The 26,431-nt window shown below is 54.2% G+C and overlaps 1 protein-coding gene across 5 annotated transcripts; it reads left to right on the forward strand.

The window, feature by feature from the left end:
• LOC147102254 (uncharacterized) lies at positions 1-26,087 on the forward strand. Of its 5 annotated transcripts, none has more exons than XM_085964618.1 (17): positions 7-191; positions 495-571; positions 3,442-3,556; positions 4,008-4,157; positions 5,859-7,072; positions 8,463-8,655; positions 11,092-11,211; positions 11,880-11,972; positions 12,618-12,752; positions 14,172-14,291; positions 16,781-16,873; positions 18,477-18,611; positions 19,556-19,649; positions 21,559-21,694; positions 21,820-21,882; positions 22,615-22,789; positions 25,968-26,087. In XM_085964618.1, exons 2-17 carry the CDS (start codon positions 549-551, stop codon positions 26,082-26,084), a joined length of 2,976 nt encoding a protein of 991 aa, XP_085820744.1. In that variant the 5' UTR covers positions 7-191; positions 495-548; the 3' UTR covers positions 26,085-26,087. The 5 variants fall into 5 exon arrangements, with proteins under 5 accessions (XP_085820746.1, XP_085820747.1, XP_085820748.1 ...); XM_085964619.1 differs by having other exon boundaries at positions 7-122; XM_085964620.1 differs by lacking the exon at positions 3,442-3,556 and having other exon boundaries at positions 1-191.
• The last annotated feature ends 344 nt before the right edge of the window (positions 26,088-26,431 follow it).

Raw genomic sequence — 26,431 nt, forward strand, 5'->3', positions numbered from 1 at the left:
GTTAACCGCGTTGTCATTGGGAACGGGCCCGGGCCAATCGGCTGGGGCGCGGCGCGGTGACGTTAGGGCGCAGCGGCGGCAGGAGAGCCAATGAAGGGCGGAGCGGGAAATTTAAACCCGGGGTAAGAAGCGGCGAAGGAGAAAAAAAACAAGCCCGGGGAGAGAGAGAGCGAGCGAGCGAGCGAGCGGAGGTAGGTAGGTTGGTAGATAGACAGACAGACAGGCGTAGGTAGGGCTGCCGGGAGCGGCGCCCGGCTCGTCCTCCCGCACAGGCCGCTCATCCCGACTCTGGTTAATGCTGAGGCCGAGGCCTCTCCGCCCGCACCGCTGCTCGCATTCTGGCCTTATCTGACTCTGTGGAACCCGACCCTCGCCCCCTGACCCTGCGCGCCCCCTGACCTCCTGGCCTGCCATTGTATCTGACCCACACTCCCAGCTGTGATTCGGACCGCTGCCCATTTTCTGACGGTGTTTTTCTCTGTTTTGCTCCCCAGGTGGCCGGGAAATGTTCAGCGCCAGGAGATCCGTCAAGTCGTCGTCCTCGGAGAATGAGGGCGAGGGGACCCATACTGTACGTGTGGTCAGAGCGCACCGCAGAGCAGCTGGGTGGGGAGGGCGAGGCTGTGGCGTTCACAGTCCGGTGTCGGTCATTTCTTCATCATTAGCAATAAATATCGGCCTTGCCAGCGATGCCCATATCCTGAGAATGACACAATAATCTGTATAAATGTTAACTCAAAAAACCCCACTTGAGCGCAGTGAAGGGGCCACTTGCTGTGCCGGGGCTTGCTGTGATACCGAGCTGTGTCGAGCAGTAAGCCCTGGCTTGCACCCCTGGCCTCGGCTCCAGTTAGACCATCTCTGTGCCCCTCTCTTGGCGCAGGGCGGTTATTGTCCTGCTGCCTAAGAAGGGCGATCTCTGCCTACTTAAGAACTGGCGCCCGGTCTCCCTCCTCAGCACGGACTATAAATTTTTTGCCAGGGCCATGTCTGCTCGCTTTGGCACCGTGCTGGCCCACATGATCCACCCCGACCAGTCCTACACGGTCCCGGGCCGGACCATCCACAACAACATCCATCTGGTCTGGGACCTGGTCCACCATTCCCAGAAGGCTGGTCTGTCGGTCGACTTCCTTTCCCTCGATCAGGAGAAGGTGTTCGACAGGGTGGATCACGAGTATCTTTTCGGGACTCTGCGCGCATTCGGGTTCGGGATGCATTTCGTCGCCCGGATCAGACTTCTGTACGCCGCCGCGGAGTGTCTGATTAAAGTTAACGGGTCTTTGACGGCGCCCCTTCGCTTCGGGAGGGGGGTGCATCAGGGATGCCCCATGTCCGGTCAGTTATACGCCGTTTGCGTGGAGCCTTTCCTGCGCCTCTTGTGGAAGAGGTTGACGGGACTGGCTCTGCAAGGGTCGGGCGTGGAGGTGGTCCTCTCGGCTTACGCCGATGACATGCTCCTCACGGTCACGGACCCTGCTGACTTGCGGAGGATGCGGGAATGCCAGCAGATTTACTCTGATGCATCCTCCGCCAAGATCAACTGGGAGAAATGTTCCGGACTCCTGGTGGGTCAGTGGCGGGTGGACTCCCTGCCGGAGGAGTTCAGGCCCTTCGCCTGGAGCACAACGCACCTCCTCTATTTGGGAGTCTACCTTAGCCCTGCCGAGGACACCTGGCTGGCGAACTGGCAAGAGCTGGAGGCCAAAGTCACCGCTCGCCTAGGACGCTGGACAGGACTGCTCCGAGTGTTGTCCTACAGGGGTCGAGCGCTGGCCATAAACCAGCTGGTGGCCGCCATATTGTGGTACCGGTTGGTCACTTTGATCCCTCCCCCTGCGTTTGTCGCCAAGATGCTCATCGACTTCTTCTGGGACAAAAGGAAGCACTGGGTCTCTGCCGTGGTTCTGAGTCTCCCGCTAGGGAGGGCGGTCAGGCGCTGGTGTGCGTTCGCACCCAGGCTGCGACTTTCCGTCTTCAGACACTGCAGAGATACCTGTGCGTCGAGAATCCTCCGAGATGGTGTGTGCTGGTGACGTATTTCTTCCGCCAGCTGCACGGCCTCAATTACGACACACAGCTCCTGTTTGTGAAAGTGGGCGGTACGCGTGCCAGCCTGCGGGAGCTGCCTGTCTTCTACCAGGAACTGCTATGGGTTTGGAACTACGTCTCTTCCAGGCGGAGCTCTCCCCCGTCAGGAGTGGCGGCTGTCCTTCGGGAGCCACTGCTCAGGAATCCGCACCTCCACGACCGCAGGTTCGGGTGGCTGGCGGAGCGCAGGGTTGTGCCTGGCAAGGTGACTAGAGTTGGGACCTGCTTGATGGCGGAGGAGCGGGCTGGATGGTACCGGAGGAGCTGGCGCGGCGCCTGTCTTGGGCCAACGTCCGGCTCGCAGTCAAAGCCATCGAGTCGGTGAAAGTGGCACTGGGCCCCGACTCTTACTAGGTGTATCGAGGTGGCTCAAGCACATGGGGCGATCCCGTCCGAGCTTTTCCCCCGTTCGGATGGAATTCCTCATCGGCGCCCGGCCCCGAAACTCACCTCTGGAACCGGCGCCACAGAACTTGAGCCGTCTCGAGGAAAGACCCTCCGTGCCTTATCATTCCGCGCGGAGGTGTTTCCTGTACGGGCTGCTTCTGCACACTCTCCACTTTGCCATCTTCGCCTGCCGTCGTGACGTCTTGCCATCCGGCGGAGGTCCCCAATGGAGGTCTCTCTATGCGGGAGTCCTCCCTTGTTCTATTGGGGACTTGGCCTGGAGGGTGTTGCACGGAGCAGTCCCGTGCAATATGGTTTTAAATAGGTTCCCGGACTCCCAGGCCGCCTGCATTTTCTGCGGCCTGGAGGAGTCCGTGTTTCACGTCTACACGGAGTGTGAGAGGCTGCAGCCCCTCTTTCACTATTTGAAGGGGCTGCTCCTCGATTTTTGGCTGCACTTCAGTCCCACGCTCTTGATCTATGGTCACCCGGTGCGGAGGGGAGCGGGCAGGTTGGAGGACCTCCTCGTAGGACTGCTCCTGGGCCTGGCCAAGAGAGCCATTAATTGGTCCCGGCAGCGGGCGGTCGAGGGGGCCGTTCAGCCCAATTGCCTGCCTCTCTTCCGCGGCCATGTTCGCGCCCGGGTGGCCCTGGAGATGGAGCACGCGGTGTCCACCGGCACGCTTGAGTACTTCCGCGACTGGTGGGCGCCGGGGGGGCTGGGGTGCATCATCAACCCGGACAACCAAATTCTAATTTAATTTGTTAAGGTTTATTTAAAGTTTTTTATTAATTTACAGACAATTTGTTTAAGCACCCAATAAAAAGAGTAGACCATCTCTGCTGCCCATAGCATCGCGGGCTGTCCTCCGTGTCCGCAGCGCTCCGAAAGCTTGTGATTTCAAATAAAACTGTTGGACTATAACCTGGTGTTGTGTGCCTTCTTACATTTGTCCACCCTAGTCCAACACCGGCATCTCCACACCATGGCTCCGTGTCCTGGGTGAGGGAGCCGCTCTTGATCATTGATCTGTCTGCAGCGACCCAGCTGCAAAGGCGCGCATGCTGCCGACACCGGGTGAGGACGGGATCAACAGCAACAACATGTATTTATATAACACCATTAATGTGGTAAAATGTCCCAAGGCGTTTCACAGGAGCGTAAATCAGACAAAAACTGACACCGAGCCACCTGAGATATTAGGGCAGGTTACCAAAAGCTTGGTCAAAGAGGATGGTTTTAAGGAGGAGAGAGAGGCGGAGAGGTTTAGGTAGGGAATTCCAGTGCTTTTGGGGCTCGGTTGTGACGCCGCCTTGCAGTGGAATATCCTTCGGACGCTGACTGGACTCGCAGCTGAAGAATGGCCACTTGCGCACAGTACCAGAGGGCACTCGGCATCTTTTGGATCCTAAATCCAGCACCATTGGGAAGGGCTGGTGGGACGGGGGCTGAAATCGGTCCTGATTTATGTTCATTGCTGTTCCAGCGTGGCCTGAATTTTAATGTTTCTCTTCCCCAATCCGTGCAGCCGACCAGGAAGTGTGCGCGCGTCCCGTTGCAGGAGGTGTTGCCCCAGTGCAGCGCTCGGAGGGACCCGAAGAATTCCATTGGCAAGAGGCTGTCAGCGGCTGTGCCAGGGACGAACCTGACGCCACTGATCTGCAGGCTGCAACTTCAGGTGAGGGAGGGCGACCTGGCAGTGGGACGCGAGCCGTTGTGCACTGGAGAACTGTCCATATCACTCGGGTGCAATTGGGCTGGGCGACACCTTTAAACAGAGGAAAAGGAGGTCAGCCATTCGGCCCCTCCAGCCTGTTCTGCCACTCAGTCAGATCATGGCTGATCTGTATCTTGACTAGCGCCTCGGTTAGAATACTAGCCTGGAATACCAGGTGAATCCAGTGACTCTGCCATTTAGGACTGAGATGTGCAGAAATGTTCTTCTCTGAGGATGGTGAACCTGTGGAATTCTCTACCACAGAAGGCTGTGGGGGCCAAGTCGCTGAATATATTTAAGGCAATAGATAGATTTCTAGACACAAAAGGCATCAAGGGGTATGGGGAGAGTACAGGAATATGGTATTGAGATAGAGGATCAGCCATGATCATATTGAATGGTGGAGTAGGCTCGAAGGGCCGAATGGCCAACTCCTGCTCCTATTTTTCTATGTTTCATTGCAGAGGGCAAATTCATAGCGAGCATCTCACCGAGGCGATGGTTCGAGTCCTCGTCTCTAGTGGTTAGATCGAGAAACTGGCACTCTTTTTTTCCCCCCCCCCCCCCCCCCCCCAAATCCAACAGGAGTGTGCTGCGGAGCTGACGGTATACCTTGGGTATGCTGGTCCCAGGGTGCTTTAAGCTGGTACGAGACTGGTACCTGTTTGTGGGACCAGGACACCCAAGCTATACTGTCGGTTCCGTTCCACCTTCCTATCGGTGGAAGCAGAGTTCTGTGCACGAGTTCAAAGTGCAGGTTAAATATTTCATGCTGAAGGGCCGGTGCGCCGTTCCGACATCGCTTTGGCCGAGGCCTCTGGAGAGGGCGGTTGATGTTGGATACCCACTCCCGCTATTACGGTCTCGGTGTGTGTTGTGAGGTTTGGCTCCACGGGTCACCACCTGAACCCCTCTGACCTGACCTGTGGACCCCTAATCTTACAAAGGTTAAGAAATAGAAAAGGTAGACGTGCACTTTTCACCACCTCAGGACGTCCCAAAGCGTTTTGCAGCCAATTAAGTACTTTTTGAAGTGTAGTCACCTGTTGTAATGTAGGAAACGCAGCAGCCAATTTATGTACAGCAAGATCCCACAAACAACGATGAGATCCTTTATATAAAAAAAAAAAATCCTTTTTAATGTTGGTTGAGAGATAAATATTGGCCAGGACACAGGGGAGCGCTCCCCAGCTCATCGAATAGTGCCCTGGGATATTTTTGCTGTAGGAGGTCGGGACCTCGGTTTAATGTCTCATCGGCTAGACGACACAATTGACGCCAATGGAAATAAAAATCGTCCGATGTAAAACCTGCTGCTGATTCGCTATCGCCTGTTTTACACTGTCACACAAAGTCAAGATTTACCTCATTATCTTTCGTCATTCATTTCATTGCTGCTTGTGGGAGCTTGCTGTGCGCAAATTGGCTGCCGTGTTTCCTACATTACAACAGTGACCACACTTCAGAAGGTACTTCATCGGCTGTAAGGAGCTTTGGGAAGTCCTGAGGTGGTGAAAGACGCTGGAGAAATGCAGGTTCTGTCTTCCTGTTTTTCTTGAAGTCATCTCCGCCTGATGTACTGCTGCCTGTGCAGTCCCAGCATTTTGTTTTCTGGAGCAAGTATGTGTTTCTCTCCTGAGAGTCTTTGCTTTGTGTTTGCAGGATCACAGCCAGCAGATCCCGTCGCTGGTTTACGAAGATCTCGGCCGGATAATCTTCATGGAAGAAGAGCCGTGCGTCAGCGCTCCCCAGGCGAGGGGTCTGACTCCGCTGGTGCCGCACGCAGCCCCCAGGGTGGGCACGAGGTCGCTCCCCGCGGCAGCTGATGAACCTGCAGTCGGCGTTATGATTCCAGAGTCCTTGCCGACAGAAGGCGAGTATTCAGCTCCGGCCTGCGTGCACGGGGGTGCAGTGACATGCCCTGCACACAAGGGGGTGCTGGTCAGCACCGAGGTACAGGAGGATCCCAAGCTGTTGATCGGTGACACTGCCATAATCTCGGGACTGGACAGATGCAGATCGTCGACCCCAGTGGAGACCGCAGCTGGAGAGACAGTCGTGCGTCCCGGGCCCGAGGTGGGCACTGGGAGCCCCCTGCCCGCGAGCCTGGAGATTGCGGGTCAGCCGGACGGGTTTCAGGGCCCTTGCCCCGGGGCTGTGGCAGATACTTCCTGCGGCGTCGTCCCTGAAACAGAGGCGGACGAGGGTCTTGTGGAAGTGTCGCGGGAGTTGGTGACGGGGCTGCTCCCCACCAAGGCCCCAGGGGTTCCTGAAAGGGTGGTCGAGGAGGCCTGTGCTGCCCCAGAGCCTGTGGCGGCGGGGGGCGAGCCTGTGGCGGCGGGGGGAGAGCCTGTGCCCGTGGGGAGAGAGGAGACAGTGGGAGAGAGCCTTTCATCGCCTGTTGGTGCATCAGCCGGATTCGATGGCGCTGCCCTGCCTGCGGTGGTTTCTGCCAGTGCTGCTGAAGACCTTCAACAGACCCCCGGAGTGACGTCTGAGATCCGCGGGCACCCAGCATCAGGAAACAGACTCTCCACTCAGTGTGACGTCAAGCCTGTGCCGGTGGGCGCGGGGCAGGTGGAAGTGGGCACCAGCCCCATGCCAGCCCCGCCGTCGTGCGCCCTGATGTGCCTCGTTCATGTGGACAGCCTGCGAACTCCCACAGACGCCTGGAGCCTGCTGGCAGGAGAAATGGGCAGGAACCGCGTCACTTGTCGAGAGGTCAGCACAGCGATTACTCCCGTTGGGTCGCAGTGCGCCGCGACCTGCATGACCCCTGTCAGCCTGGCCGAGAAAGATGTCAATACCTCTGGGTCGGAGGGTGTACGAAGTGAAGTGATGGACTGTGCAGTGCTCACAGACTCTCTACTGTGGAAGTAAGTTGGGCGAAACTCTAGGGCACAGTGGTGTAGTGGGTATATTACTGGACTAGTTTAAATCGCACCCTGCTAGTCTGAAAATTCAGTAATAAAAATCCGGTATCAATAAAATGAGCATGAGGCTGTCGGATTGTTGGAAAAACCCAACTGGTTCACTGACGTCCTTCAGGGAAGGAAATCTGCCGTCCTCACCTGGTCTGGGCCTATATGTGACTCCAATCCCACAACAACGTGGTGACTCTTGCCTGCTCTCTGTAGCCACTCAGTTACATCAAAGCAGTTACCCAGCGGAGCAAGAAGACCCACCGCCTTCTCGAGGGCTGCTCGGGATGGGCATTGAATGCCGGCCTTGCCAGCGACGCCCACATCCTGTGAACGAATTTAAGAACGTTATATTTGAAGTCACTGCCACCTGTCTCCAAATATTCTCTGCGCTTGTATTGAACGTGGAGTTCGAGGGCCCTCTGGTGGTCGTCACTTCACACTGCATGATCATAGACTGTGGGGGCGGGGGCAATTATACTGGAAATATCACCATCCCCCACCTGTCCCCTCTCTCTCTCTCTCTCTCTCTCTCTCTCTCTCTCTCTCTCTCTCTCTCTCTCTCTCTTTGCGCAATCGTGTTCTTTTGTGTGTCGGTTTAGAACACTGGAGTGTCCGAGGGGCGTGAGGACCCCGAGTTCTGTCCCTCAGATCCCGAGCTGACTGGTGCTCAGTACCGAAGCATCGTGGACCAATGTGCTCGCGCCACGTCAGCACCCCCTAGCTCCCGCACGCAGTGTGACTGACGAGCGCAGCATTCAATAATTGTGAATGAGCGGGCTGTGTGTTTTTGGAGGGTAAAGTTGAGGATGTTGATCCCCGGGGAAGGAAACAAGTGCAGCCGCAAAAAGGATAATAGGGAATCGGGATGCTTCCAGCTTGGGATTCACAATTCCTGGCTGTCTAACGCAATGGGGGAGAGTTTCCCTGGGGCGTGAATCTCCGGGGGGGTGCCACGGCAACACTCGACTGGGCCAACCTTTCTTCAAACAAAGCCCAAAGATGTGAAAGTGTTAATACTGTTGTGGCCAGTGGGGGGGTCTCTACTATGTCAAAGCTGCCATGTTTGTCTCCCCCTCCTTATTTGGGCATCACCAGGTGTGTGACAGTCACTCCTGCAGTCGCACACTTCTACCAGTAGTGGGAGCTGCACGGGCTCCTGGAGGTGCCGATCCCCATTCCTCCAGCGCCGTGAATGCACTCCGAGAGGGGGAGACCCTTCGTCCTGACTGCAACGCCTCGGGGCGTCCACTATTAGAACCAGAAGATTTCTGCTGCCTGGTGCCCTGACCCTGAATTGGTGAGTTGGTTGCCCTTGACATGTTTGTCCATGTGTTGTCCGCAGCTTTTCCCGAGGGAATCTGGAGTCGGTTCCCCGGGGCGATCTGGAGCAGCGTCTGGAGACAGCCCTGCTCGTCAACGAGATCCTGTCTGGCCAGCTGAATGACCTGTCCAAGAGCAAGGGCCTGGGCCTTCGGGCAGGGCCAGCGGATCAGAGGGAGACTTGCACCCAGACCAGCAGTACCCAGGCGCCGGAGGTAAGCAGGTTTGAGCCGTGCCCTGGGAGGCTGCCTCTCTCGCGATCCTCTGTGAGATGGGGCAGGTATCACGGTGGAGACCGTTGCTCATTGACAATGGTTATCTTGGAAACCAATGAATTACATTGCATCTACAGCACAGAAACAGACCATTTGGCCCACTGCTCCGTGCCGGTGTTTATGCTCCTCCCACCCTACTTCATCTCCCCCTATCAGCATATCATATTCCTTTCTCCCTCGTGTTTATCTAGCTTCCCCTTAAATGTATCTATACTATTCGCCTCATCCACTCCCTGTGGTAGCGAGTTCCACATTCTCGCCACTCTCTGGGTACAGAAGTTTCTCCTGAATTCCCCTTTGGATTTATTAGTGACTCGCTTATATTTATGGCCCCGAGCTCTGGTCTCACGCAAAAGTGGAAACATCAATCGCTACGTCCGCCCTATCAAACCCCTTCATAATTTTAAAGACCATTATCAGGTCACAACTCAGCCTTCTCTTTTCTAGAGAAAAGACCCCCGGCCTGTTCAATCTTTCCTGATCGTTATAACCCCTCAGTTCTGGTATCATTCTTGGAAATCTGTTTTGCACCTTCTCCAGTGCTTTTATATATGGTCTTTATTATCTGGAGACTAGAACAGCACACAGTGCTCCTAGTGTGGTCTCACCAAGGTTCGATACAAGTTTAACTTAACTTCTCATAATCTTCAATCCGGGGGAATTCCTCGAAGCAACCGTTGTTTGGAATTCCACTGTCTCCTTTTTATTAACCGAGATGCTGCCGCGTTAAAATAAATTGTTTGTAGTGTCAGCTGAAAGAGACCCGAGGAATCTGGTACAGATGCAGGAAGAATGCACGCTCTACTCTGGAAGCAATCCTCCGGTTCAGAGGGAGCATTCCTGCCTCAGGGTCAGGAGGTCCCGGGTTCGATCCCCACTCTAGACAGTCCCAGCGACTGGAGACCGGCGCTCCGGCTCTGAATTCCGGGTTGGCATTCAGCGGGATACTCGCGTCCAGTGGGTGTCGGTGACATCCTCCGCCCCCACCCCCAATCGTATGGGCTGTGGGAACCCATAAACCATCCCGCCTTACAGGACTGAACCCCCATAAAACCATCCCGCCTTACAGGACTGAACCCCCTTAACCCTCCCGCCTTACAGGACTGAACCCCATAAAACCCTCCCGCCTTACAGGACTGAACCCCATAAACCCTCCCGCCTTACAGGACTAAGGGGGAAAAATTCGGTATTGCCCCATTTGGGGCGCAATTATCGGCCGTGCGCAAAGTTTAGCGCCTGGCGCTAATTATCGCCTCCGACAGCAAATTTGGCTTCTATCGCCCCTGGAGGTGATTGGAGCGCTAAATCAGGTGCTTCACACCTGTCTTAAGGCGCAAAGGCCAAGGAGCGAGGCGCTACATCAGAGTGCTGTTGAATCTCTCCAGAAGTCTCTCTCTCTCTCTCTCTCTCTCTCTCTCTCTCTCTCTCACTCAGACTGCGTGGTGCAAAAATGTCACCGACAAAAAAAGGCAGGAAGCGGTCGCCTTTAAATAGCGCTCCCCCAGTCCCTTCCTGACAGCATAACGCTCCCCTCAACCTGTCGTTGCTAGCGGCAGGCGGTAAGGCAGGGGGTGCCAATGTCCGGGGCGTTGCGCACTCGACTGACGTCACAATCTGCCGGCGCAGGAGATCGTGGCGGAAGTGTTTAGCACTACCGCAAAATGTCTAGTTAATTTCGCGAGCGGCACAAACATCGCCGCGCCCGGCCTCTAGTTGTTTTGCGCCCCAATTGGTGCCCTCTTAAGGCGCTAACGGGAGGCGCAAACAACTGAACCCCTTAAAACCCTCCCGCCTTACAGGACTAAACCCCCTTAAAACCTCCCGCCTTACAGGACTGACCCCCTATCGGCTGGAGAAAAGATGGTCATGGAAGGAATGTTCATGTCGCAGACTGTTAATCAGCTCACCAATCCTCCCATTGTTCTCCAAACTCTGACAAAAATCTCCCCATTGTCCGTGTTCCCTGTGAGCGGCGCTTTGTTCGGTGTGGCCTGTTTCGTTTACTGCGCGGTCCCTTTAAATTTCTGCGCATGCGCGGTATTTACAATGGATCAGCCGGTGAGTGGTCTGCACGGGACCTTTCGGATTACTGCGCAGCTTAGGGGGAACATTGCCATTTGTGCAGAATTGCTTTGCAGCCACGAGTGCACTGCAGCCCTGCCATCCTGGTACTAGGACTGATTCCCCTAACTGGGATCTTCTTTAACAGCAAAATAGGGCTGTCCTCGTAACACAGGTCTGCACCTACCACTGGAGGGGCTCTGTTTCTTACCCCCACCAATCACTGAACCGGATGACCTCTGACTTCCCTCCCCAACAATGGAGAGCGTTGGGAATTTCAAAAATGTTTACCTGCTCTTGTCTTTGTGCCGGCAGGTTGAGGACCGTTACCGCAGCCTGTACCTGCAGCACGCTGGCACAGTGCAAGAGCTTGAGCGCAGCCTAGACCTGTACCAGCAGCTCCGTGGTGTGATCTGTGACAGCCGTGAACACCAAGTATGTAACCGCAAGCCATGCCCGCAGGGGAATGTTCGGCAGCTTACACAGGCCGCATTACTGATATCAGAAACGTGTGTGTGTGTGTCCCCGCCCTAAGGGGAAAAGTTCCTTTCTATCTACCCTATCTATGCCCCTCATAATTTTGTACACCTCAATCCGGTCCCCCCCCTCCGACTACTCTGCTCGAAGGAAAACAACCCCAGCCTATCCAGTCTCTCTTCATAGCTGAAACACTCCAACCCAGGTAAAATAACCTTTGACCATCACCCTCTGCCTCCTGCCATAAGCCAATTTTGAATCCAATGTGCCAAATTGCCCTGGATCCCATGGGCTCTTACCTTCTTGACCAGTCTCCTATGCGGGACTTTGTCAAAAGCCTCACTGAAGTCCATGTAGACTACATCAACTGCACTACCCTCATCCACATACCTAGTCACCCCCTTGAAAAATACAATCAAATTGGTCAGACATGATCTCCCCCTGTCAAAGCCATGCTGACTATCCTTGATTAATCCTTGCCTCTCCAAGTGGAGACTAATTCTGTCTGTGTGTGCCGGTGCTGGTGTGTCTGCCTGCGGTATTTCTGTCTCTTTGTGCGTTTGTTGCATATTTTCTGTTCCACCTCCTTTGCCACGTTTGAGGCGTTTCTGTAACTTCTTCGGCAGAATTCCCTGATTGAGGAAGTTGAGGAAAGTCTGGCCGGTGCAGATGGAGCTTATGAGGAAATGAAGAAAGAGCGAGCAAGAGTGCGCGAGCAGGTGAGCCACTAAACCTGGATTGATCTTCACCCCCCATCCTCACAAGAGTACATCAATGTCACGCCGTGTGCCCGGGACATGGCTCCGCCACACTGGCTGTCCTCTGGCTCTTTCCCCGTGTGTGCCAAGACACTGAGCGGCAGCCAGCCGATCAGCCATGGTGGGTACGACAGTCGAGCTGGATCCTGCCCTTGCTCAATATCCTCACTCAGCACCCACCGGAGACCTGACTGATCCTTTCCTGTACGGGTCAGTCTCGCGCCAGGGAGCAGCAAGCCATTGTTGGAGCGAGCCCACATTGCACCCCGGACTGCGTGGGGCTGCACACTGCCTGCCTACTGACCCAGGACTCCAGCTGTGACGCCTGTGCCACTTGCGCTCTCTCTCCTGAGTAGCAAATGTCAGACGGATGTTCCGAGAGGTGAAGTTACTCCTCGGGGTGCTGCGTTAGAACAGTCTCTTTCCCAATGCAAGATCTAGCATTGGTAGAACCCAGAGGGCAGATCACCCCCGCACCTCACTACCCCCCTCCTCTTTTCCGCCCGCCCCCCCCCCCCCCGGTGTAACACGGATTCTGTCCCCCTGGTGTAACGTGGTTTCTTTCCCCACTGCCCGGTGTGATGTGATTTCTGTCTCTTGCTGCAGTATCAGGAGATGAGGAAATTACTGAAGAGCAACGTGGAGGCACTGAACACAATGAGGGAAAGGACCCAGCGATCATTGCAGCAGTGCGCGGAGTTGAAGACACTCACTGAGACCGCGCAGAGAGAGAAGGAAGCAGTGAGTGAGAACCACTGAATAACTTGTTGCCCTTCCCTCCACTTCCTACCCACCCACCCCTTCCTTCATGTCCTTGTTGGTGTTTCTCAAACCCCTCCAAGATCTCGCTCCAGTGTACCCCTGCAGTTTTCTCCAGCTCACCCACCTCCGCTCCGACATGGCTCTTCTGTGTTTATTCCTCTGCTAAGCTGTGAGTGACACCTCCCCTCACTCCCTGTCCACCCTCCTCCAAACCTCTGTGGCCCCAGTCTTCACTCGCTATTCTCCGCTTGCCTGTAAATTATACAGCACAGGAGGCCATTCAGCCCATCGTGCCTGTGCCGGCTCTTTGAAAGAGCTCTCCAATTAGTCCCACTCCCCCGCTCTTTCCCCATAGCTCTGCAAATTTTTCGTTTTCAAGTATTTATCCAATTCCCTTTTGAAAGTTACTATTGAATCTGCTTCCACCGCCCTTTCAGGCAGCGCATTCCAGATCACAACAACTCGCTGTGTAAAAAATTCTCCTCATCTCCCCTCTGGTTCTTTTGCCAATTACCTTAAATCTGTGTCCTCTGGTTACCGACACTCCTGCCACTGGGAACAGTTTCTCATTGTTTACTCTATCAAAACCCCTCGTCATTTTGAACACCTCTATCAAATCCCAGTTTCTCCAGTCTCTCTCTCTCTCTCTCTCTCTCTCTCGAGTATTTGTCACTTGATATAAATGAGACCCTGCTCCTGATGAAGGGGCTGATCTCTAAACCTCTCTGCCTCTCTCCACCTTTAAGACGCTCCTTAAAACCTCCCTCTTTGACCAAGCCCCCTGTCCTAATATCTCCTTATGTGGCTCGTTGTCAATCTTTGTTTGATAATCGCTCCTGTGAAGCGCCTTGGGACATTTTCCTACGTTAAAGGCACTATATAAACGTAAGTTGATGGGCGGTGGGTTCGCTGCTCTCGGTGGGGTCATTGCAATCTGCCTCCACTCTCCGGGTCAGTTCCGTTTGGGCTCAATTCCTGCCCCGGGTCTCACGGGTGGACCCTGGGTAAGGACAGACCTGGCTCGGCTGCAGCGACCCCCCCCCCCCCCCCCCCCAGAAATGGGGGGGGCAGTGATCCACCAGCCCGTCGCAGCCCGGATACCACTCCAGGGGGAATTAACCCCTTCCTGACTAGGGTGGTACGTGAAGAATAGCCATCTGTGGGAGGGTGCTCCTCGCGCTGAACTGTACCCCAGGGAGTGTCTGTGCTGCTGGTGAGGTAAGAGCGGAACCCCAGAGTGGGTGTTGGCTCCTTTTGGGTGACGGACTTTCCAGAGTCCCGTAGGGCAGCTGCATGAGAGAGCGGCAACTTGTAAAGACCTTCATTTGTATGGTGAGTTCCAAAATGATCTCCCCCTGTGCTTCTCCACCCTCCCCCCCCCCCCCCCCCCCACCCAAGGTGGATCAATGCTGCCGTGAGCTCTCCGCAACCTGTGCCCACAAGATCAGTCAACTGGAGTTGGACCTGGTGACTTGGCAACAGATGTGTGAGTCTCTGCAGAATGCCGGTGCTGAACAGGTGAGTGATGTTGGGGTGTGGCGGGGGGGGTGGTGGCGCGGGGGTGGCGCGGAGCTGCCACCTGTTGTTCTATAAAGGCAGGACCAGTAGGTGACATTGGGGGCAGGTTTGAATGTTTACTTTGCTATTGATGAAGGTGGTGGTGAGCCGCCGCCTTGAACCGCTGCAGTCCGTGTGGTGAAGGCACTCTCTCAGTGCTGTTAGGGAGGGAGTTCCAGGATTTTGACCCAGCGACGATGAAGGATCGGCGATATACTTCCAAGTCAGGATGGTGTGTGATTTGGAGGGGAACTTGGAGGTGGTGGTGTTCCCATGCGCCTGCTGCCCTTGTCCTTCTAGATGGAAGAGGTTGCGGGTTTGGGAGGTGCTGCCGAAGAAGCTTTTTTTTAAATTCAGACTCTTGGCCCATAAAATACCGCTGTGCAAATATTAATGTTTGACTTGTAGAAATTTACTGACACTTTGGTCCAAACTGATGGCAACAATGGGGGAAATGTCAGGGCAGTTCCTGGATCGTCTCCACATGTAACATCTTCACTGTGCCTTGATTGCAAGAAATAATATATCCGGGTCCAGCTCCCACATGCTGTATGTTTTAAATATTTATCACTTTGTACGCTAATGCTCCTTCCTGCTTTCAAACCACATGCACAGTGAGAGTGGCTGCTTTCTGCTTAGACAGCAACTCCCCAATGCAATACTCTTACTAATCTTATGCTGAGCCAAGTCATTTCTCTTCACAGTACAAAGGCTAATTGGAGAAAGGTTTCCAAGCAGACCAGACACGTTTCCAGTTCATCCTATAGTTGTTAACTTGCTTCGTTTGCTCATTAAAGTTTATTGTTTTGACTTCGTGAGTTGAACTCCATCTTTTGGTAAGGAACAGAGGTTCCTACATTGGTGAGGCTTCAGTTGTACTGAGCTCTGGTCAGACCCCACCTACAGTAACTGCGTTCAGTCCTGGGCCCCGCACCTCGGGAAGGATATATTGACCTTGGAGAGGGGGCAGCACAGACTCACCAGAACGATACCTGGACTAAAAGGGTTAAATTTATGAGGACAGGTTCACTGAATCATAGAATAGCACAGCACAGAAGAAGGCCATTCGGCCCATTGATTCTGCACCGGCTCCTTCGAAGAGCAATCCAGTTAGTCCCACTCCCCCTGCTCTTTCCCCATATCCCTGCAACTTTCTCTCCTTCAAGTATTATTCCAATTCCCTTTTGAAGGCCACTATTTAATCTGTATCCATCACCCTGTGAGGCCGTGCATTAAAAGTTTTTCCTCATGTCTCCTCTGATTCTTTTGCCAATCACCTTAAATCTGTGCCCTCTGGTTGCCGACCCTTCAGCCATTGGAAACCATTTCTCTTTATTTACTCTATTTCAACACTTCATGATTTTGAATACCTCTATCAAATCTCTTCTTAGCCTTCTCTGCTCCAAGGAGAACAATTCCAGTCTCTCCACTGAAGCCTCTCATCCCTGGTACCAATCTAGTAAATCTCTTCTGCACCCTCTCTGAAGCCATTGCATCATTCCTAAATTGTGGTGCCCAGAATTGGACACAATACTCCAGCTGGGATCGAACTAGTGTTGTACATAGGTTTAGCATAACTTCCTTGCTCTTGTATTCTATGCCTCTATTTATAAAGCCACGGATCCTGTATGCTTTACTAACCTATCCTGCCACCTTCAACGATTTGTGCACAAACTCCAAGGTTGCACAGACTAGGCCTGTATTCCCTGGAGTTTAGAAGATTAATGGGTGATCTAATCGAGGTGTTTAAGATGATTAAAGGAGTTGATAGGGTCAATACAGAGAAACTATTTCCTCTGGTGGGGGGAGTCCAGAACAAGGGGGCAGAACCTTAAAATTAGAGCCAGGCTGTTCAGGGGTGACATCAGGAAGCACTTCTTCACACAAAGGGTGGTGGAAATCTGGAACTCTTTCTCCCCCCCCCCCCCCCCCCCCCCACCTCCAAAAGGCTGTTGATGCTGGGGGTCAATTGGAGCTTTCCAGACTGAGATCGATAGATTCTTGTTGGGTAAGGAGATCAAGGGATACGGAGTAAAAAGGCTGGTAAATGGGGTTGAGGTACAGATCAGGCAGGATCTGATTAATTGAATGGTTCGAGGGGCTGAATGGCCTCCTCCTGTTCCTATAAGAGGCACTTTGGGATGTTTGAGTGGTTTGATAATGTGCTATGTAAATGGAAGCATTCTAGCATGGCTGAACCTGGGGTGTGGTTTGAGGCCGGTACCTGAACTTGCTGCTCCCTGCCTGGGATCCGGGCACTACCAGTCCGGTCCAGCCAGTAACCAGCGAGGGAGCTGGGCACTGCCAGTCAGGACGGCCCGCTCTGGCCAGTAACCAGCGAGGGAGCAGCGCTGTTCCAGTTCACGCATGCGGTACGCAGTGCGGAACCTGCGCTCGAGTCAATGGCTTGTATTTGAAACCTGAATTTGTTTCCTCTTGTACGCTGGCAGCGTGCTTTATGCGGGGAGTTTGAGCTGCTGGCAGAGACCACAGGGACCACCTATCACCAGATGGCAGAGAATCAGCAGAAACTCCACCTGCAGGTCAGTGACAACTTGCTCCTCTTTATAAAGATTTGTCCTGCTGTGTATCTCCCACTTTAAAGTTTTTTATTTATTCATTCTTGGGATGTGGGCGTCGCTGGCAAGGCCAGCATTTATTGCTCATCCTTAATTGCCCTTGAAGAGGTGGTGGTGAGTCGCCTTCTTGAACTGCTGCAGTCCGTGTGGTGAAGGTGCTCCCACAGTGCTGTTAGGGAGGGAGTTCCAGGATTTTTGACCCAGTGACGATGAAGGATCGGCGATATATTTCCAAGTCAGGATGGTGTGAGACTTGGAGGGGAAGTTGGAGGTGGTGGTGTTCCCATGCGCCTGCTGCCCTTGTCCTTCTAGGTGGAAGAGGTTGCGGGTTTGGGAGGTGCTGCCGAAGAAGCCTTGGCGAGTTGCTGCAGTGCATCTTGTAGTTGGTACACACTGCAGCCACGGTACGCCGGTGGTGGAGGGAGTGAATGTTTAAGGTGGTAGATGGGGTGCCAATCAAGCGGGCTGCTTTGTCCTGGATGGTGTCGAGCTTGAGTGTTGTTGGAGCTGCACTCATCCAGACAAGTGGCGAGTATTCCATCACTCTCCTTACTTGTGCCTTGTAGATGGTGGAAAGGCTTTGGGGAGTCGGGAGGCGAGACATTCGCCGCAGAATACCTAGCCTCTGACCTGAACTTGTATCCACAGTATTTATGTGGCTGGTCCAGTTTAGTTTCTGATCAATGATGACCCCCTGGGTACGGTAGCATAGTGTTTGTTACTGGACTGGTAATCCAGAGGCCTGAATTAATGATCCAGAGACGTGAGTTGAAATCCCACCATGGCAGCTGGGGAATTTAAATTCAGTTAATTAATATATTAAATCTGGAATAAAAAGCTGGTATCGGTAATGGTGACCATGTAAAAACCCATCTGGTTCACTAATGTCCTTTTAGGGAAGGAAACCTGCCGTTCTTACCTGGTCTGGCCTATGTGTGACTCCAGACCCACTCTTAACTGCCCTCTGAAATGGCCTTGTAAGCCCCTCAGTTGTATCAGGCGGCTAACCACAATCTTCTCGAGGGCAATTAGGGATGGGCAATAAATGCCGGCCTTGCCAGCGACGCCCACATCCCAAGAATGAATTAAAAATAAATGTTGCTGGCGGGGGTTTTGGCGATGGCGATGCCGTTGAATGTCAAGGGGCGGTGGTTAGACTCTCGCTTGTTGGAGATCGTCATTGCCTGGCACTTGTGTGGCGCGAATGTTACCTGCCACTTCATCAGCCCAAGCCTGAACGTCGTCCAGGTCTTGCTGCATGCGGGCATGAATTGCTTCATTATCTGAGGAGTCGTGAATGGCATTGAACATTGTGCAGTCATCAGCAAACATCCCCACTTCTGACCTTATGATGGAGGGAAGGTCATTGATGAAGCAGCTGTTCTTCCCCTCCCTCGAGCCACAGACCAAGGGATGACCTTCTCGGGAGTAGCTATCGGGCGTGGTGCACGGCTGGAGCTGTGTTTTCCCCTCCGATTTTTTTTTAAAAAAAGCTCACCACCCTGGGCTCTGATTAGAAAGCGCCTCTGCAGTGTTTTGTTCTAAACGTGGCCTTGTGTCTGCCCAGCTGAAGGCCGCCAGGGACCTTGCCTGCCAGAGCACGAGCCAGCTCCAAGCCATTACCCAGGCAACAGCCAGCGCCCTGGAAGAGCAAGCGGCACTGAGGAGACGGGCGGACGAGGCTGAATGGAAGAAGGCAAATGTGAGTGTTCCGTCTGTTCTGTTGAAGCCCCCACCGCCCATCACTCTGAATTAAAACTGGAGGAAATTGCTTTAACCCAGTGTTGTCCAGTGGGAATCGCTGACCAGCTGCAGGTGTTGCTACGGCGACACAGCTTTTGCCACATGCACTCATTTTAGCAGAAAACACCTCGCTCACAAAACAGGTAAATGTACCTCGCACGGGGATATTTACTGAATAGACATCTCCCACCGTTCAGTGACCAAGGAAATAAAGCAGTCACAACGATCAAAGCACACTCGTCTTTTCCTCTCGCCATTTCACCAACAAACGCACAAAGGTTGAAGTTCACACGGCGTGCGAGGAGTATCGAGATCACATGACCAACACTTACTTTTTTATGAACTAATCAGAAATGTGATTTGGCACATCTGGATTCCCCGTTAGCTGCTGGTAGATTGTTGGGTGGCAGGGCAGGCAGCGGCACTGTACAGAGCTACTGCAGTTAATCTTTAGTTCCCCGCTCCGCTGACGCCAGCCTACAACCCAGAGCCCCAGCGTCTTCTGTATAGGTCATCGAATCTCACAGGAGGCCACTCGGCCCATCGTGCCTGTGCCGGCTCTTTGAAAGAGCTCTCCCATTAGTCCCACTCCCCCCTGCTCTTTCCCCCACAGCCCTGCAAATTTCTCCTTTTCCAATGTAGGTGAACGTGATCCTGGTTTTCATTTATTATTAACGGCACTGTGCTGGGATCTCTCCTGCTCAGCAGCCTCCGCTCCGGCAGCACAAACCGCAATCCCAGGAGGGTCTTTTTAATTTGGGACGGGGCTCAGGAAATAAACCCACAAATCACGTTCCCTACACAGGACGGTTAGGGTCGGTGCCTTTTATCGTATTCTCCTTAGTTTAAGACCCTGGCTTGTTTGAAATGTAAATTGTATAAATAAATGTTCTTGCGGCCCAGATGCAGCAGGAGCTAGAGCAATCTGCCTATGGACTCCGCGAAGCGCTGGACAAAGTCAAACGGCTGACCTGCGAGAACGTGCAGCTGAAATCTGGTAGGTCGTGAGATGGCAGCAATTTACAGACATCCTATCCAGGTCACTTGTGTTTTATTCTTTTCCTCGTTTGACTAAATTTAGGTGTCAGCTGTGGCTTAGTGGGAAGCACTCTCGCCTCGGAATCAAAAGGTAACGGGCTCAAGTCCCACTCCAGAGACTTGATCCCATAATCTAGGCTGACACTCCCAGTGCAGTACTGAGGGGGTGCTGCACTGTCGGAGGGGCAGTACTGAGGGAGCGCTGCACTGTCGGAGGGGCAGTACAGAGGGAGCGCTGCACTGTCGGAGGGGCAGTACTGAGGGAGCGCCGCACTGTGGGAGGGGCAGTACAGAGGGAGCGCCGCACTGTCGGAGGGGCAGTACTGAGGGAGCGCCGCACTGTGGGAGGGGCAGTACAGAGGGAGCGCCGCACTGTCGGAGGGGCAGTACTGAGGGAGCGCCGCACTGTGGGAGGGGCAGTACTGAGGGAGCGCCGCACTGTCGGAGGGGCAGTACAGAGGGAGTGCTGCACTGTCGGAGGGGCAGTACTGAGGGAGCGCTGCACTGCCGGAGGGGCAGTACAGAGGGAGTGCTGCACTGTCGGAGGGGCAGTACTGAGGGAGCGCCGCACTGTGGGAGGGGCAGTACAGAGGGAGTGCTGCACTGTCGGAGGGGCAGTACTGAGGGAGCGCCGCACTGTGGGAGGGGCAGTACAGAGGGAGCGCCGCACTGTCGGAGGGGCAGTACTGAGGGAGCGCCGCACTGTGGGAGGGGCAGTACAGAGGGAGTGCTGCACTGTCGGAGGGGCAGTACAGAGGGAGCGCCGCACTGTCGGAGGTGCCGTCTTTTGGATGAGACGTTAAACCGAGGCCCTGTCTGCTCTCAGGTGGACGTAAAAATCCCACGACATCATTTCTAAGAAGAGCAGGGGCGTTCTCCCTAGTGTCCTGGCCAATATTGATCCCTCAAGCAACATCCCGTAAAAATGATTATCTGGTCATTACCACATTGCTGTTTGTGGGATCTTGCTGTGCACCAATTGACTGCCGTGTTTCCTACATGACAACAGTGACCACACTTCAAAAAGTACTTAATTGGCTGTAAAGCGCTTTGGGACATCCCACGGTTGTGCAAGGCGCTATAGAAATGCAAGTCTTTGTTTCTTTTTACTTTAACTGTGTGTGTCACCGATGGGGCAAGTGACTTGTTACTGGGGTCCACTCTGAGCCCAGCATGTTGAGGAGTTTCCTCTAAATCGGCAGGGTGTGTTCAAGGCCCACTCCAGGGACTTGAGTGCATGATCTAAGCTGACACTGCCAGTGGGGGGGTTGCTGCACTGTCGGAGGCGTAGTGATCTGGAGGAGCCCAAGGGGTGGGTGTTAAAGACATTCTGAGCAGGGAGCTCTCTTGGAGTCTTGGCCAACATTCGTCCCTCAAGCCATGCCGCCAATAAACAGATTAACTGGTCGCTCATTTTTGTTGCTCTGTTGGATCTCGCTGTGTGTAAAGTGGTTGGCACGTTTGCCTGCATAACTCGATGCCATTCACCGGCTGTGAAGCACTTTGGGACAGGCACACGATGTGGGTGCAATTCGTATTTGGCGGTCGCACAGAACAGACTGCAGCAACTCGGCAGAGACCCCACCCCCGGCGAGTTACACTGCTCCGATTTTATTTTCCGTGACTTCAATGGAAATGCAAACCGTGCGCGGTGTGAACCGGGGGCTCGATTCGCTGCACGCAGCAAGTGCTGGAATTCAGTGATGGTGCTCACCCGCCCCAGTCATGCACACTCCCGGACACGGGCGACGCAGTCCGGCGCAGGCGGTTTGTTTTGAAGGAGCACCGCTGATTTTGCCGGGGTGTGAGCAAGGGGGGAGCGCGAAGCACGCTGGCGGTCCCGGTTAACCCTTCGATACCCATTCCAGGGCTGGCGACCCTAGCTGGGGTGGAGGAGGAGCGAGACAAGCTGATGAAGGACAACAGCAGATACTTCGTGGAGCTGGCGACGACCGAGGCCTCGCTGAAACTCTCGGAGGCGGCACTGGCCGAGCAGACGGAGAAGTGAGTCAGCCCGTCACCCAGGTGCGGTGGCACCTTCGCTTCTGTGGTTGGATTGTGCAGCAGTAAATGTTCACGGCTCTAACCATATGAATATCTCTTTACCCGCCCCCCCCCCCCCCCCATAGGTTGCAGACCTGCGAAGCAGAGAGCAAGGAGTTGGCAGACGCTCTGAGGGAGAAGGTGCAGAGGTAATGGTGTTCAGAATGGTTGGCGTGAGTCCTCCAGCAGTCACTGATTCATTGGCTCGGAAGCACTTTTCGACACGCGTCATACGTAGGGTACTGAGCCAAACAGCCCGCAATCCGAACGGCTAATGGAATGTTGGCCTTTATCTCCGGGGCTGGAATACAAAGGGGTGGAAGTGAAGCTTCAGTTGTAGAGAGCTCTGGTCAGACCCCACCTACAGTAACTGGGTTCAGTTCTGGGCCCCACACCTCAGGAAGGAGATATTGGCCTTGGAGGGGGAGCAGCGTAGATTCACCAGATCGATACCCGGGGCTAAAAGGGTTAAATTATGAGGACAGGTTGCACAGACTGGGCTTGTATTCCCTGGAGTTTAGAAGATTATGGGGTGATCGAATCGAGGTGTTTAAGATGATTAAAGGAGTTGATCGGGTCGATAGAGAGAAACTATTTCTTCTGGTGGGGGGAGTCCAGAACAAGGGGGCAGATCCTTAAAATTAGAGCCAGGCCGTTCAGGGGTGATGTCAGGAAGCACTTCTTCACACAAAGGGGAATGGAAATCTGGAACTCTCCCCCCCAAAAGGCTGTTGAGGCTGGGGGTCAATTGAAAATGTCAAAACTGAGATTGATAGATTTTTGTATATGGAACAGGTTCTGCATCCTCCTTCAGTCACTTTTTGTGTGATTTTATTTATAGAGAATTTTTCTTTAACTGGTGTTTTGTGTTTTGCCCTCAGTCTGGATGAAGCTGTAGATAATCTGAAGCAGGAGAAGGAAGGTGTGGAGTTGTCTGCAGCAGAGTCTCGGGTTCAGATCATCCGCCTGACCCAGGCCCTGAAGCTGAAGGATGAGAAGCTGCAGGAACTCTCCGATATACGGGCTCAGGCTGCACTGATCTCGGACAACAGTGAGGTAACCGGGCAACTGCAAGGGGGAGGGTGAACGGGGGCTGGGATGCCTGGGGGGGGCAGACGTGTATCACAGAATCACAGAAACCCCACAGTGCAGATAGAGGCCATTTCGGCCCATCGAGCCTGCACCGACACATATCCCACCCGATCCCCGTAACCCCTACACCAACACATATCCCACCCTATCCCCGTAACCCCACGTATTTAATCCCCCTAACACTAAGGGTCAATTTATCATAGCCAATCGACCTAACCCGCACATCTTTGGACTGTGGGAGGAAACCGGAGCACCCGGAGGAAACCCACGCAGACACGGGGAGAATGTGCAAACTCCACACAGACAGTCACCCGAGGCCGGATTCGAACCCGGGTCCCTGGCGCTGTGAGGCAACAGTGCTAACCACTATGCCACCGTGCTGCCCTGTAGTTCACACTTGTTTGATCCCGCGACTGGTGTGAAGCTCGCCGCTCGGTCAGGCCTCCGCGGGGTGGGCAGTGCGATATACTAACAGCTGGACCCTCGCTGTGCCCCTGTATAAATGGCAGGCACTCCCCATTAGACAGTGCTGGACCCTTGGAGCGCTTCCTGAAGGAGGACAGTAAACAAGAAGCGAAGGAGTTTGAAGAATAGGAACTAGCGCAGGGGCAGAGATGGTTTTTTGTGGCCGGAGGTGTTCCTGAAGGTCAGAGCAGTTTTAGGTCAGAGGTGAGGGGTGGCGGGTGAGAGTCCAGCCTCGGTCCAGGGTCCGAGGACTCCAGAGTTTGACTGGAGGTGAACTTTACTGCACCAGAGACAGGCTGGTGATCCTTTGAAGGCTACTTGGAGCAATGAACAGTGGAGAGCATCCCTCCCGTCCCGTCCTCTGAGCAGTGCCAATTATACCTGAGCGTCGCTCTCCGTGATTCCTTATTTAGACCCTGCAATTTCCGTGACCTCATTTTCTTCTGATTTCCATTTCTTTCTGGTTCTCTTGTGTCTGGTTCTAAATTACATTTTTTGACTCAAATTACAAAAGATTGCAAAGCCTCAGCAAGGGCTGGTGGGGCATTTAATCAGTCGGTATCTGGATTTGCATCGTCCCTCCCCGCAGCACCCCCCCCTCCCCCCCCCCCCCCATATCCTGTGGGACGGACTCCTGTCATTTTTAGCCTGGCCTACTTCTGGCCGCACTCCAGAGCGATGGCCTGAATCTTGGGGAGCTTTTCCCGGGAAATTGGGTTGCGATCTAATTATCGGCACAAATGAGCTTTTAGAGACTCGTGGCCCCTTCACTCATCGCTTGTCCAACTTACTCAAGGTGCAAGAGCCCATGGACTGGTCCCCGACATGCAGGCAGGAGATGGTAACCACTCCGCCCTCGGCTCTCTGCCCTTCCTTAAACGCCGTCGGTGCTGAATCCCTCGCCGACACTTCTGTCACCGCCAGACTCGCGGTTTTATTTGCCCCGCGTCAAGCTCCAACTCAAACTCGACTTGTCCCCGAGCTCTGTGCATGCCCCCTAATCTTCCCCCCCCCCCCCCCCCCCCCCCCACAAACCCGGCTCTAGGGCGCATTGATTTATCCAATCCCTGTATTGTTTATTGGTCCCCTCCAATGCCTTGTTCCAGCCTCCCTCTGCGATCTCCTCCAGCCCCAGGTCGCATTCCTTGCCCTCTGAATTCCTGACTGGTTCACTGTATCCTCCCAGCCTCCACTCCACTAACTACGGCACCGTCTTCTGCCACCACGCCACTGAACGCTGGCACTCTCACTGAACCTCCTAGACTTGCTTTGTGTCTCTTTGTTTTATCCCCTTTCAAAGGTCTCATCAAAACCTGACTTTTGACCTCCCTTTGGTCACCTCCCAACCCTGGCCCGTCCGATCCACCCTTGTGTGAAGTGCCCCGGGATGAGTGGCTATGTTGACGGGGCTGTTAGTGCTGCTTGGGTTGTAGATGTAGCTCGGTGCACTTAGGTTCATTCAATATTAAAAAACTAAGATTTTCAAGATGAGCGGTTTTGATAGAGTAGAGAGAGAAAAACGATTCCCTTTGGTGAGTGGGTCAATACCAGAGGTCAGAGATTCAAAATCGTTGGCAGGGCGGGGAGATGAGAGTTGTCAGGATCTGGAACGCTCGACCTGAAAAGGTGGTAGAAGCCGATCCCATAAATAAATTTAAAACTGAGTTGGATGGGTACACGAGGCTGAGGAACTCGCAGGGTTACGGACACAAAGCAGGGGATGAGGGACTGAGCGCGACTGCTCCTTCAAAGAGCCAGCCCAGGCACGATGGGCCGAATGGCCGCCTCCTGCGCTGTAAGTTTCTCTGATTCTATGAACCCTTCTTTGTGCACACAGGCTGAGGTAATGTCTGTTTTATTTGACTCGCTGAGCCCAGGAAACCAGGACCTCCAGACGAGTTTTCCCGCCAGTTATGAGTTTGGGAGCTGCGAGCACAATAAGGCATGAGCTCCTGCTGCCTCGTGTGCAGATCGGCTGGACGGGAAGGGCTGCTAGTTTGTCCCCTGGTCTGTACAGAGATGGCTGGGGAGGAGTGAAGAGGGGCTGTAAGGGTAGTACGATGGGCCGCATGCGTCTCCTCAACAACTGGGCTCCTGCTTGCTATCCAGAGAGTCCTGGTGGAACGTGTGGGTTGGGTGAGGATGGCACGGGGGTTAGACACGGCGCACATAGTCTGTTGCTACTCCGGGTCACAGAGTGAGATACCAGAGTGTGTCCAGCGCCCGTGGAAGTGGGCTCCAGCCAGAGTCATCCCCTTCGGACAAGGGAGGGTGGATTAAGGATCACCTCGTACAAGAGCTAGATACCCTGTAATATAAATCGGGGCCAGACTGATCTCCTGGACTAGTTTTGATCCTCTAAGAGGGTCGGAGAGGAATTTTCCCTTTTTTTTTCTTCCCCCCCCTCTACTTGACCCTGGTTTTTTAATCTCTGGGAGGATGGGAAGTGTCTATGGTGATGCACAAGGCGTCACAACTGTTAGGGACAGGCTGGATGGACCAGGAGACCTTCTCCTGTCTGTTATTTTTGTACGCTGGTGTGTCGCGACCCTACAACAGGGTGGCTGAAGTCGCTGGGCTCTCTGGGTGGCTGCAGTAGGTGGGGGGAGGAGGTTGATTGATTTGCTCTATTGGGAGAGTAAACCCCTTGAATATCCTGTTTGTTCTCTCGTGTCAGTTTATGGAGCAGGAGCTGAAGATGTCCCGGGAGCAGCTGATGGAGACGGAGGGACAGCTCAGTGAGCAGGTCCGCCTCTTGCATGCTCGTAACCTGGAATGTGAGGAGCTGCGGTGAGTGAGCGAGTGAGTGGACCGCTTCGCTCCCCTCCCCCTGCCCACCCTCACCGGGGGGGGGGTGGATTGCTGGCTGATGGCATGGAGGACGTGGGAACAGGGAATCAACCACCCAGACAAATGCGGGTGGAGGTCGGGGGTTGGGGCGGGCTGAGGTCCGGGGGTTGGGGTGGGCTGAGGTCGGGGGGGGGAGTTGGGGTGGGCTGAGGTCGGGGGGGGGGGGGGGGAGCTGGGGCGGGCTGAGGTCGGGGGGGGGGGGGGGGGGGGAGTTGGGGTGGGCTGAGGTCGGGGGGGGGGGGGAGTTGGGGTGGGCTGAGGTCGGGGGGGGGGGAGTTGGGGTGGGCTGAG

The sequence above is a fragment of the Somniosus microcephalus genome, chromosome 22 (genome assembly GCF_052327205.1).
Source record: "Somniosus microcephalus isolate GS21.2 chromosome 22, FLI_Smic_1.0, whole genome shotgun sequence".
NCBI classification, from domain to species: domain Eukaryota; kingdom Metazoa; phylum Chordata; class Chondrichthyes; order Squaliformes; family Somniosidae; genus Somniosus; species Somniosus microcephalus.